This window comes from Salmo trutta, chromosome 6 (genome assembly GCF_901001165.1).
Source record: "Salmo trutta chromosome 6, fSalTru1.1, whole genome shotgun sequence".
Classification (NCBI taxonomy): domain Eukaryota; kingdom Metazoa; phylum Chordata; class Actinopteri; order Salmoniformes; family Salmonidae; genus Salmo; species Salmo trutta.
Window position 1 is genome coordinate 53,872,362 of NC_042962.1, and position 12,827 is coordinate 53,885,188.

General features: G+C 46.1%; 2 protein-coding genes across 4 annotated transcripts; both read left to right on the plus strand.

Moving 5' to 3' along the window:
• The first annotated feature begins 276 nt into the window (after window positions 1-276).
• Window positions 277-5,095, plus strand: donson (DNA replication fork stabilization factor DONSON). The gene is made up of 8 exons (XM_029756983.1): window positions 277-802; window positions 1,083-1,163; window positions 1,398-1,598; window positions 1,744-1,922; window positions 2,056-2,234; window positions 2,521-2,936; window positions 3,103-3,306; window positions 4,435-5,095. Exons 1-8 carry the CDS (start codon window positions 386-388, stop codon window positions 4,570-4,572), a joined length of 1,815 nt encoding a protein of 604 aa, XP_029612843.1. The 5' UTR covers window positions 277-385; the 3' UTR covers window positions 4,573-5,095.
• A 1,905-nt stretch (window positions 5,096-7,000) lies between these two features.
• LOC115196296 (uncharacterized) lies at window positions 7,001-11,294 on the plus strand. 3 transcript variants are annotated; one of them, XM_029756984.1, is made up of 7 exons: window positions 7,002-7,155; window positions 7,455-7,527; window positions 7,859-8,236; window positions 8,414-8,791; window positions 10,260-10,367; window positions 10,476-10,541; window positions 10,864-11,294. In XM_029756984.1, the coding sequence occupies exons 2-7, from the start codon at window positions 7,482-7,484 to the stop codon at window positions 10,995-10,997; spliced, it is 1,110 nt and encodes a 369-aa protein (XP_029612844.1). In that variant the 5' UTR covers window positions 7,002-7,155; window positions 7,455-7,481; the 3' UTR covers window positions 10,998-11,294. The 3 variants fall into 3 exon arrangements, with proteins under 3 accessions (XP_029612846.1, XP_029612844.1, XP_029612845.1); XM_029756985.1 differs by lacking the exon at window positions 7,002-7,155 and adding an exon at window positions 7,259-7,328; XM_029756986.1 differs by lacking the exon at window positions 10,864-11,294 and having other exon boundaries at window positions 7,001-7,155; window positions 10,237-10,367; window positions 10,476-10,538.
• The last annotated feature ends 1,533 nt before the right edge of the window (window positions 11,295-12,827 follow it).

The following is a 12,827-nucleotide window of genomic DNA, read 5'->3' on the forward strand; positions in this document are numbered from 1 at the left end:
TGTAATAATTAATGAAGCATAACAGGATATAGGATATAACTTTAATGTCTGAAGAAACATAAATTATAGTGATTTGTTTTCCCTGCAGATTTAGAGAATCAGTGGCTTTATGCGATTGCAAAATTGGTCTTGCAGTTATAATTCTAGCCAGAAGATGGCGCCAAAGTATCTGAATTGTTGTTTGACTCGATGCGCGCTGACGTAACAAAACTCCTCCCCTGAAGTTTTAGCGGGACTCTGACGTTCACGCACGTCGCGCGCTAAATTTGTTTTGTGTTGAATTCAAGGAACAAGAACACAGAGGCGTATCGGCCACACTCAACTATTTTAAACGGCGTTCTTCTTGTATTCCGACCAAACTTTTTTTTCCCATTATCCTTACAAAATGTCACAACAAGCTGGTTACTCACCTAGTTTTAAAAGACCAGCTGAAATCCTGCGAATGCGGAGGAAGAGAGCCCGCAGCGAGGGTGTCAGTTCTGGCGGCCGAGGCGCGATTTCCAGCCCGTGTGAGGGTGCCTCTATATCCGCTGTTCGACCATTCTCCCCCGGACCCCTGTTCGGCCAGGGTCGCTCTGGAGGGGGAGTGAAGCGGAGAAACCCATTTGCTAGCATCGAGAACACCTTCAGCAGCCCAGCGAAGAAGAAAGTCTTCATTTACACTGATGACGACGCCGACTCTTCGGATTCTGTGAAGCCGGACGGCTCTGCAGGAGTGGAGGGAGAGAAGTTAACAAGAACGCTGCCATTTAGTGAACGACTTCTCCAGGCAGAAGAACTAAGCAAAGACGTGCCCGGCAAGGTATGATAGTGGCTCACGTTAATACATTGTTTATCGCATTATTATTGTTGTACAATCTAGCTTGCTACTGTACCTAACGCTAGCAGACTTGTATTATTTTCCAACAAACTACAGTAGCTAGCCAACTGACACATGACAGGTAACGTTAGTTAGTTAATGCAGTCTTAGCCAGCTACTGTACAGTTGTGAAATGGCTTTATCTGTCCAAGCATCGCACCTCGTGTTGATTTCACACCGCTGTTTTTGTTCTGATCATTCCCTCCTTTCTCTCTAACAACAGAAACCAACTTCTCTGTCTGAAGACGACTCACTGTTTGAAGATGAGGATTTGTTCCAGGAGGAGAGAACAGCCATACTGAAGGTGAGTTCTATTCATTTCTCTATTCTCTTACTCCTTATAGACATGTCTCCAACTCCATTCTTGGAGAGCTACCAAAAGGCTGTTACAATCATAGCTATCTACATTATAGACAGGCTGTGGAGTAGCTGGTGTGCAGGCTTTTATTCCATCCCATTCAACTATTCATGGCTACAGACTAACGTTAGGGGTTGTTTTGGTATTTTGTGAGTCAACATTTTACCTTGTGTGTGTCAGAGTCCCCAGGCTTGTGCAGTAACCTCCATAGCGCCCCCTGCGTGTGTGGAGTATCCTGCAGACTGGAGCCTGAAGACGCGTCTCCTTTTCACCTCCCTGCTCCCCTTCTCCTGGGCTGTACAGCCCAGAGCTACAGAGGAGGCCCAGGGTCTTACCCAGCACTGTAGAGGACAATACACTACTATACCACAGAGTATACAGGTACTGTTATACATGTTACACACACACCAATGGCAACCCCAAGGCAAAGGAGTACTGGTACCTGAGGAGCTTTACTAGCAACACAAATATATTGTACTCAGTCTGTCTCTCACACTCTGATACTCACTTCTCTGTGTTCCTCCAGGACCCTCGGTCATCTGTTGAGCTACGATGTGGGTTCCAGCAGTGTCTGCAGTTCTGGCAGCACCCGTCCCTGTCCTGGCTCTCTCTGTTCCCCCGGATAGGAGCAGAGAGAAGCTTCACTGGCAAGAACGTCCCCTGGGCCCAGGACATGGCACTTCAACAGAGCCTCATGAGTGAATGGTGAGTGGGCATCAGAGGGGAGTGTGTGTGTCTGTATTATTTCAAAAGCTTTAAATTATCTTAAACACAACTCCTCTCTCTCTCCCTTCTCTCCCTCCCCCCTATCCTCTCTCTTTCTCTCTCTCTCTCCCAGGTCAGTGAGTCTGTCCTCCCTGTACAGTCTATTGAAGGCCAGGCTATGTCCATATTTCTATGTGTGTTCCTACCAGTTCACTGCTCTTTTCAGAGCCTCAGGACTGGCAGGGAACAGCAGCATCACTGCACTACTCACCCCAACCACCAGGGGGCTCAGAGAGGCCATGAAGGCTGGCGGTGAGCTACAAGATACAGTACATCCTTCAGGTTTATTATGTCATATGCACAGGATACACACATGGTGTTTACAGTCCAACGAAACGCTGACCTGCAGGTTCCCTCTCAATAATGTGACAACAGTAAGAAGTAAACAATAAATCTAATAGAATAAACATTTAGCATTAGTATAAATACAGGAAGTCACTCAACAATATATCATTTAGAAGTTTGTTATTAAACATTTATATATGGTTATTCTAATCTTGATAGTAAAACATTTTCTGTCAAATACCTGTGGTTGTAGGTATTGAGTTCACACTCCCCCTGCTGGAAGAGAGGAGGAAGAGCAAGGAGCAGGGATCAACTGCACACAACCAGGAGACAGATGGAGAGGAGGAGGAGACACAGTCTGAAGCCAGTGACAAGGAAGACGATGATGACGACGATGGTGGGTTTTCCTGGCTGACGGAGATGGGAGTGCAGGATAAGATTAAGAAACCAGACAACATCTCCATCAAACTGCACAAAGAGCGCAACTCTGTGTGTTTAGACCACAAGCCAGAGTCTGTAGTCTGTGTGTCGGGAACGCACACCTTCACTCTCATCAACTTCCTCATCAACTGTAAGAGCCTGGTGGCAGGGGCTGGATCACAGGCAGGCCTGCCCCCCACCCTACTGGCCCCTACAGCCTTCAGAGGAGCTACGCTACACTCACTCAAGGTGAGACACTGCTGTAGACTGAAACCATCTGAGGAGGCTTACCTCCCACATTTACATTTTCAATTTATGAATGGAAATAACAAAAACTAGAAATGGAATGTTTCAGAAGAAATGTTGCTGTGTGTAACAGAAATTATAAGCATGTTGCCTTGTGTCTAATTGTCAGGCGCGTAGTGTGAACGTGAAGACCCAGGTGCGTGCTGGGTACCAGGACGTGTGCAGTCTAGAGGTGACGGGACCCATAATGCCTCATTCTCTCCACGCCCTGACCCGCCTGCTTCGGCCTGCTCAGAGAGGAGGCTTCAGCACCGCACTCTACACACACGAACCCACCGCTGTCCTCAACACACACACCGCCACCAGGGAACAGGTCAGTCACACACACAAACCCACCACCGTACCGAACACACACACCGCCACCAGGGAACAGGTCAGTCACACACACAAACCCACCACCGTACCGAACACACACACCGCCACCAGGGAACAGGTCAGTCACACACACAAACCCACCACCGTACCGAACACACACACCACCACCAGGGAACAGGTCAGTCACACACACAAACCCACCACCGTACCGAACACACACACCACCACCAGGGAACAGGTCAGTCACACACACAAACCCACCACCGTACCGAACACACACACACCGCCACCAGGGAACAGGTCAGTCACACACACAAACCCACCACCGTACCGAACACACACACCGCCACCAGGGAACAGGTCAGTCACACACACAAACCCACCACCGTACCGAACACACACACCGCCACCAGGGAACAGGTCAGTCACACACACAAACCCACCACCGAACACACACACCGCCACCAGGGAACAGGTCAGTCACACACACAAACCCACCACTGTACCGAACACACACACCGCCACCAGGGAACAGGTCAGTCACACACACAAACCCCCCACCGTACCGAACACACACACCGCCACCAGGGAACAGGTCAGTCACACACACAAACCCACCACCGTACCGAACACACACACCGCCACCAGGGAACAGGTCAGTCACACACACAAACCCACCACCGTACCGAACACACACACCGCCACCAGGGAACAGGTCAGTCACACACACAAACCCACCACCGTACCGAACACACACACCGCCACCAGGTCAGTCACACACACAAACCCACCACCGTACCGAACACACACACCGCCACCAGGTCAGTCACACACACAAACCCACCACCGTACCGAACACACACACCGCCACCAGGTCAGTCACACACACAAACCCACCACCGTACCGAACACACACACCACCACCAGGGAACAGGTCAGTCACACACCACCAGAATACAGGTGACACACACACACAGCTCAACTGTTATCCAAGTCATGACACCACTGTAACGGATTGGTATAAAGCCTCATCCTTTGATCTCCACAATTCAAAGTTAAATCATAATAAAAAATCCTTTGTACTTGTTTGTATATATCCTTCTCTTCCTCCCTGCCTCTCTCCCAGGCTGAGCAGGCTGTAGAGCTGGATGGATGTGGACTTCATCCCAGCACCATCCAGCAGCTCCAGGAGCCCTCTACCTTGGGGAAGTCTCCTCTCAGACAGCTCCACTTGAACAACTACTCCTACACATGGAAGTCCTGAGAGCAACTCACCCTGCCTCTATCAGACTGCCCAGAGAGCACTGCTAGGCTACGTCCCAAATTGCACCCGTTTCTCTTTATAGTGAAGTGCTTTTGACCAGAGCCCAATAAAGTAGAGTACTATATTGGAAATAGGGTGCCATTTGGGACACAGCCTAGATGCCTTTAGTGGACCGTACCATTCCTACACTGCCGTATACTTACTGTCCATATCTGTCTGAATAGCCTGTCCACAAACTCCGGGTATGCTGGGAATTGTAGTTTTACTAACCCCCTGGACTACAACCCAATGACTGATGGAAAATGAAGTTCTTGTACATGTAAAATTCCTGTATTTGCCATAATGAGATGGATTTGGCTAAAGCAGACTTGTTGATGATTTTAGACCCTGCCCTAAGATGTTTTGAACCATTTTTTTTATTTCTGTTTTAAGAGCTTCTATTTCAACGTAATTGTTTTATATTAATGACGTTATATCTCTGTACTGGTGACATTTTATTGGATTAAATTAATTTGTCACATGATTTTTCTGCTTGACTTATTTTTCCCCCTTGACTGTTAAACTTAACATCGAAGTCTAAACCTTGAAAGGTTTTGATATCCTTCTTTTTTGCCCCCTGATTTGCTCTTGAGGAGAATAGTCAGTCACAGTGTGGTGTCTTGGCAGCAGAACCACTGCACTGACTCCTCCAGCTTGAGTTTCATGTTTCGTTAACGGGAAGCTGACCTGGGCTGCATCCAGGAGAGCACAACATTCTGAAAGCTGCAGATAGAAATGGATTGTATAGAGCTGACATGATTCCCTTCTACGTGTCAGGCAAGAGCATGTCTATTCTATACTGAACAAAAATATGAATGCAACTATTTCAAAGACTACTGAGTTACAGTTCATATAAGGAAATCAGCCAGTTGAAATAAATGAATTAGGCCCTAATCTATGGGTTTCACGTGACTGGGAATATCTGGGTCTGTTGGTCACAGATACCTTAAGGTAGGGACGTGGATCAGAACACTAGTCAGTATCTGTGACCACCTCACCTCATGAAGCGCGGCACATCTTTACATAGAGTTGATCAGGCTGTTGATTGTGCCCTGTGGAATGTTGTCCCACTCCTCTTCAGAGGCTGTGCGAAGTTGCTGCATATTGGTGGGAACTGGAACACGCTGTGGTACACGTCGACCCAGAACATCCCAAATATGCTCAAAGAGTGACATGTCTGGTGAGTTTGCAGGTCATGGAAGAACTGGGACCTTTTCAGTTTCCAGGAATTGTGTACAGATGGACATGGGGCTGTGCAGTATCATGCTGAAACATGAGGTGATGGTGGCGGATGAATGGCACGACAATGGGCCTCAGGATCTTGTCACGGTATCTCTGCATTCAAATTGCCATCGATAAAATGCAATTGTGTTCGTTGTTTCTGCCTGCCTGCCCATACTATAACCCCACTGCCACCATGGGGCACAGTGTTCACAACTTTAAAATCAGCAAACCGCTCTGGTGGACATTACTGGAGTCAGCATGCCAATTGCATGTTCCCTCAAAACTTAACACATCTGTGGCATTGTGTGTTGTGACAAAACTGCACATTTTAGAGTGGCCTTTTATTGTCCTCAGTACAAGGTGTAATGATCATGAAGAAATTCTCACTAACAGGGATGTAAACAAATTTGTGCACAAAATGAGAGAAATAAGCTTTTTGGGCATATGGAACATTTCTGGGATCTTTCATTTCAGTTTATGAAGCATGGGACCAACACTTTACATGTTGCGTTTATATGTTTGTTCAGTGTACATAGTAGGTTGCTATAAGAATGTTTTGCAAACGTTTGAGCCCACTGATCTGCATAGCTGCATCTTGATGAGTAAACAGGAGCATAGCTATAGACGAACTACACTCGTCAAATAGGTGTAAAAGTGAAATGATGCAAATTGGCAACCTTTACACACCAGATGTCCAAATTAACAGGATGATAGAGGGGATTTATAACCAAACACTGGACTGGATACTATCAATTTATGTTATAATAATCCAAAATTCAGTCTTGCCTTGTGTTCCTGTAAAGGTTATTATAGTTTTGTTGCTTTATATTCATTTTTTATCTCAGTTTTCAAATCCACTTTCCTAGTTTTTATTTAGTTTGTTTTCTCAAAAACATTTCTATATAGTTTTAATATTTTTTTTGTTTCAGTTTTAGTGTTAAGCTTACTGTATGCCTCCCAGTCTAAACAGTTTGTGTGCATATTTTATGTCAAGCCAGGGTAAGCCTACACAAAACACAGCCCTCATTTTAAGTCTTTCTAAAATCCCCTATGAGAGAAATTAATGGTGGAAAAACGATTAATTTCCCTGTTTGACCGCCAGGTTTTATGGGTATTATGACACCTCCACTGTGGGGCTCTATAGTGTGGTTGGATTAATATAAATTAAATAATAGCTCATGATATGAGTCTTGACACAGACATCTGCTTCTCACGGTTAAAAAAAGAGGACATCCTCTTGCCAATGGCTGAAGTCTAACCCATGTGCAGACCCGTTTCTGGCGGTTCGTTGTTTATTTCGTCTTGATAACCAGTTATTCGGTAAGAACACCCTTCACTGTGACTTGTTCTGTTGCCAAAGTTAATAATCGAGACGATCAAGCAGGCTTTTTCTTTTTAGGCTCGTGAGATCAGCGACATCCACCGGACCCTGAACGGATTATCGTATCGATTTATTGATTGGCTATGAGTGGGATTTAGGCTACATTTCCAATGTATTTGAAACACTTTTTACCAGACCTAATACCCTTGTAATAACTTAATTGTTTCTCTCCAGATGTATTCTATAACAAACAAAAAACGTTTTTTATTTGTAATTTTTGTAATATTTTTTTTTATAGGTGATCAAGAGATAGACATCTTGCAAGATGATTTTTTTTGGCTTCTTGGTGATTTTGACGTCAGTCCAAGCTGGTGAGTTTCTTGAGACCTAGGCTACTACTCTCTCAATCATGTAAAACTCATCAATAAGCATTCTCTATTTTCCAAAGGCTTGTGTCATTATTTGTTTAAAACTAGAGATCTCTGCTCTACCTCTGCTCTTTCTGTCATTATCATACAAAGGTCTTGGACACAGAAATGGATCTGTAGCATAATGTACATATAGGTGTTCTGCCTGTCTGTCTTCCTTTCTGACTAATCATCTGTTCATCCCTTTCTCCTTCTCTCTCTCCCTCAAACTTTTTCCCATCCTTCATCCCTCTCTCACACGCTGTGTTCTCCATCTGTCCATCCATCCCCCCAGTGTCTGTGCCTACCTTCTCCCCCGTGTATGAGCTGAAGGTGGGGTACGGAGACAATGTCACCCTCCCCTGTAACTTTTCCTCCTACCTGGGCCAGGAGGATGAGGGGGAGGTCCGCTGGGAGGCCATGGGGCAGGAGGTGGCCTCTATGGAGGTTGGGAACATCCTTGGTGAGGCCAGATGGGACGACGGCGCCAAGGGGTTGGAGGTCAAAATGACGCTGGGGTTCTCTTCCCGGGTGGAATTCCCCCCAGCAGAGAGGATGAGAGATGGAGACTTCTCTATGACCATCCAGGAGACAGTGCTGAGCGATGAGGAAATGTATGAGTGTATCTGGCTGGGCCGCAAGACCATCTCTACGGTCTGGCTCAAGGTTCAGGGTAAGTCTGTCTGTTTTCAGGCTTTCCCATTCAGAGCCGCATTCTGTGGTTGGTGGAGTCGACCAGCGGCCATTTTGGGTGTACCATTTGGAATGTTTGATTATCTTAATTTATGCTTATCAACATCCTCTCATCCCTCACTCTTTTATACTACTCTCCATCCCTTCTCTCTCTCAGAGCCCGACCCTCCACGCTCTATCACGCTGTTCAAGGGAAGCCCGGTCACTCTGCCCTGCTACGGTGTCATCCCCAAGACCCAGCCCACCAGCCAGATCTACGTCCAATGGCTGAAGGACGATGTGGAGATCATGACCCTTAACCCTGGCCCAGACGACAAGGGACCTAAGGAAGAAGACCTCCGTCTCTCTCTCCCACCCAACAACCTGCTGGAGAACGGTGACCTGTCCTTGTTTATCTACAAGACGGAGCTCAAAGACCAGGGAGCCTATCGCTGCTTCTACAAGTCCAGGGGCTTCGAGGACCCTAAGAGTGGGATACCAGAGGGTGTCTCTCTCACCATCCTAGATCCATACACTGACCTATATAACTTAACAGGTAGGCCTACACACACTGACCTATATAACTTAACAGGTAGGCCTACACACGCTGACCAATATAACTTAACAGGTAGGCCTACACACACTTACCTATATACACACACTGACCTATATAACTTAACAGGTTGGCCTACACACGCTGACCTATATAACTTAACAGGTAGGCCTACACACGCTGACCTATATAACTTAACAGGTAGGCCTTCACACGCTGACCTATATAACTTAACAGGTAGGCCTACACACACTGACCTATATAACTTAACAGGTAGGCCTACACACGCTGACCTATATAACTTAACAGGTAGGCCTTCACACGCTGACCTATATAACTTAACAGGTAGGCCTACACACGCTGACCTATATAACTTAACAGGTAGGCCTACACACGCTGACCTATATAACTTAACAGGTAGGCCTTCACACGCTGACCTATATAACTTAACAGGTAGGCCTACACACACTGACCTATATAACTTAACAGGTAGGCCTACACACGCTGACCTATATAACTTAACAGGTAGGCCTTCACACGCTGACCTATATAACTTAACAGGTAGGCCTACACACACTGACCTATATAACTTAACAGGTAGGCCTGCACACACTGACCTATATAACTTAACAGGTAGGCCTACACACGCTGACCTATATAACTTAACAGGTAGGCCTACACACAGTGACCTATATAACTTAACAGGTAGGCCTACACACACTGACCTATATAATGTAACAGGTAGGCCTACACACACTGACCTATATAACTTGAACAGGTAGGCCTACACACACTTACCTATATAACTTAACAGGTAGGCCTACACACGCTGACCTATATAACTTAACAGGTAGGCCTACACACACTGACCTATATAACTTAACAGGTAGGCCTACACACACTGACCTATATAGGCCTACACACGCTGACCTATATAACTTAACAGGTGGGCCTACACACGCTGACCTATATAACTCAACAGGTAGGCCAACACACGCTGACCTATATAACTTAACAGGTAGGCCTACACACACTGACCTATATAACTTAACAGGTTGGCCTACACACGCTGACCTATATAACTTAACAGGTGGGCCTTCACACGCTGACCTATATAACTTAACAGGTAGGCCTACACACACTGACCTATATAACTTAACAGGTAGGCCTACACACGCTGACCTATATAACTTAACAGGTAGGCCTTCACACGCTGACCTATATAACTTAACAGGTAGGCCTACACACACTGACCTATATAACTTAACAGGTAGGCCTTTACACACACTGACCTATATAACTTAACAGGTAGGCCTACACACGCTGACCTATATAACTTAACAGGTAGGCCTACACACACTGACTGATCATCTCTGACACATTGAGTTTGTTCTTTAATTTGTGCTCCTTGTTTTTGAGTGCGAGCGCTAGTAACATATATTTTTCAGTGTTTTTCCCTTTTGTAACACAGGAACAGAGAATGTCACCAGTAGCTCAGACTTTAGTGGGACTAGTGGTGACAGTGAGAACCCAATAACATTCTTCACTTTGGTGACCCAAGATAAGGAGGATATGCAAGGTACTGTACAGGTGTTGCAACATTTGAAAGCTATTTTCTCCCCAATGCTTATTATTACTTATTGTTTTTGTTAGAACATACTGGTAACATTTCATTACATCATTACAGTGACATCATCTGAGCCAATACTAGTGCAGACAGAGATGACACCATCATCACCTGACACAACCTTCGGTGAGTGTTATGTTCTAAATGTTTTGGAAGTACTGTAGATGAATGTTGGAGACGTAGGCAATGTTGAATACTGTGCCCCCCTATTCTCCCTCTTCCCTCCTCTCCCTCTTCCCCCCTCTTCCCTCTTCCCTCCTCTCCCTCTTCCCCCCTCTTCCCTCCTCTCCCTCTTCCCTCCTCTTCCCTCCTCTCCCTCTTCCCTCCTCTTCCCTCCTCTCCCTCTCCCCTCCTCCCCCTCTTCCCTCCTCTTCCCTCCTCTCCCTCTTCCCTCCTCTTCCCTCCTCTCCCTCTTCCCTCCTCTCCCTCTCCCCTCCTCCTTGCCCAGAGGATCCAGAAGACATGTTGGCAGTGTGGGCAAAGACCCTTCCGCTGGTGCGTATCGGGATAATCACCGTGGTTCTGCTGGTTACAGCTCTGATCTTCTTCCCTCTGCTGGCTCTCAACAAGATCCCATCCTAGATCCACATTAGGAAGAGAGGGTAGACGCAAGGGTTAGGGAAAGGTCATTCAATTATGGCTCTGGAGGGCTGAAAAACATTTTCATTCTCTTTTAATCAGACTGATTCAGATCTGTGTCTATCAGGTGACTCTCGGCCAATCAATTACATGCATTGATAATCCACTCGGGACTAGTAACTTTTTAAACTGTATACAGTGCATTTGTAAAGTATTCAGACCCCTTTGCTTTTTCCATATTTTGTTAGGTTAGCCTTGTTCTAAAATATATTACATTCTTTTATCAATCTACACACAATACCCCATTATGACAAATTGAAAACATGTTTTTATACATTTTTGCAAATGTATAAAAAAACAGAAATACCTTATTTACATAAGTATTCAGACCCTTCGCGATGAGACTCGAAATTGAGCTCAGGTGTATCCTGTTTCCATTGATCATCCTTAAGATGTTTCTACAACTTGATTGGAGTCCATCTGTGCTAAATTAAATTGATTGGACATAATTTGGAAAGGCAAACACCTGTCTGTAAGGTCCCACAGTTGACAGTGCATGTCAGAGCAAAAACCAAGCCATGAGGTTGAAGGAATTGTCTGTAGAGCACTGAAACCGGATTGTGTCGAGACACATTTCTGGGGAAGGGTACCAACAAATGTCTGCAGAATTGAAGGTCCCCAAGAACACAGTGGCCTCCATCATTCTTAAACGGAAGAAGTTTGGAACCACTAAGACTCTTCCTGGAGCTGACCTCCCGGCCAAACTGAGCAATCAGGGGAGAAGAGCCTTGATCAGGGAGGTGACCAAGAACCCGATGGTCACTCTGACAGAGCTCCAGAGTTCCTCTGTGGAGATGGGAGAACCATCAGGAAGTACAACCACCTCTGCAGCATTCCACCAATCAGGCCTTTATGGTAGAGTGGCCAGACCGAAGCCACTCCTCAGTAAAAGGCACATGACAGCCCGCTTCGAGTTTGACAAAAGGCACCTAAAGGACTCTCAGACCATGAGATACAAGATTCTCTGGTCTGATGAAACCAAGATTGAACTATTTGGCCTGAATGCCAAGTGTCACGTCCGGAGGAAACCTGGAACAATCCGTACCGTGAAGCATGGTGGTGGCAGCATCATGCTGTGGGGATGTTTTTCAGCGGCAGGGACTGGGAGACCAGTCAGGATCGAGGGAAAGATGAACGGTGCAAAGTACAGAGAGATCCTTGGTGAAAACCTGCTCCAGAGCGCTCAGGACCTCAAACTAGGGCCAAGGTTCACCTTCCAACAGGACAACGACCCTAAGCACACAGCCAAGACAACGCAGGCGTGGCTTCGGGACAAGTCTCTGAATGTCCTTGAGTGGCCCAGTCGGAGCCCGGACTTGAACCCGATCGAACATCTCTGTTGAGATCTGAAAATAGCTGTGCTGCGACGCTCCCCATCCAACCTGACAGAGCTTGAGAGGATCTGCCTAGAATGGGAGAAACTCCCCAAATACATTTATGCCAAGCTTTTGGCTTTGTCATTATGGGGTATTGTGTGTAGATTGATAAGGGGAAGAAAAACAAATGAATCCATTTTAGAATAAGGCTGTAATGTGACAAAATACAAAGGCACTGTATATGTGAATAGTCGGAAAATGCTACATTATCTTAGCCACAATAGAGCTACAGCCTCTATGCATTTGTCCTCTGCGATGCTGGATCAACCCCTCATCTGAGCTGCCAGTGAGAAGTCTGAGATCGTTTGATGATGTCTGCACTGCTACGTCCGCCGAATGCTTTGGAGGTTGTGTATTGGAATGTGGGATTGGACTCAAGGGCTCAGATGAACCCTGC

What these genes read in the sequence shown, in the direction of transcription:
- donson (XM_029756983.1), top strand. Translation starts at nt 386, where the DNA reads ATGTCACAACAAGCTGGTTACTCACCTAGTTTTAAAAGACCAGCTGAA. An exon ending in GCAAAGACGTGCCCGGCAAG is followed by an intron (nt 803 to 1,082) that starts GTATGATAGTGG and finishes CTCTAACAACAG; the next exon opens with AAACCAACTTCTCTGTCTGA. An exon ending in AGAGGCCATGAAGGCTGGCG is followed by an intron (nt 2,235 to 2,520) that starts GTGAGCTACAAG and finishes CTGTGGTTGTAG; the next exon opens with GTATTGAGTTCACACTCCCC.
- LOC115196296 (XM_029756984.1), top strand. Translation starts at nt 7,482, where the DNA reads ATGATTTTTTTTGGCTTCTTGGTGATTTTGACGTCAGTCCAAGCTG. An exon ending in TGACCTATATAACTTAACAG is followed by an intron (nt 8,792 to 10,259) that starts GTAGGCCTACAC and finishes TTTGTAACACAG; the next exon opens with GAACAGAGAATGTCACCAGT. An exon ending in AGATAAGGAGGATATGCAAG is followed by an intron (nt 10,368 to 10,475) that starts GTACTGTACAGG and finishes ACATCATTACAG; the next exon opens with TGACATCATCTGAGCCAATA.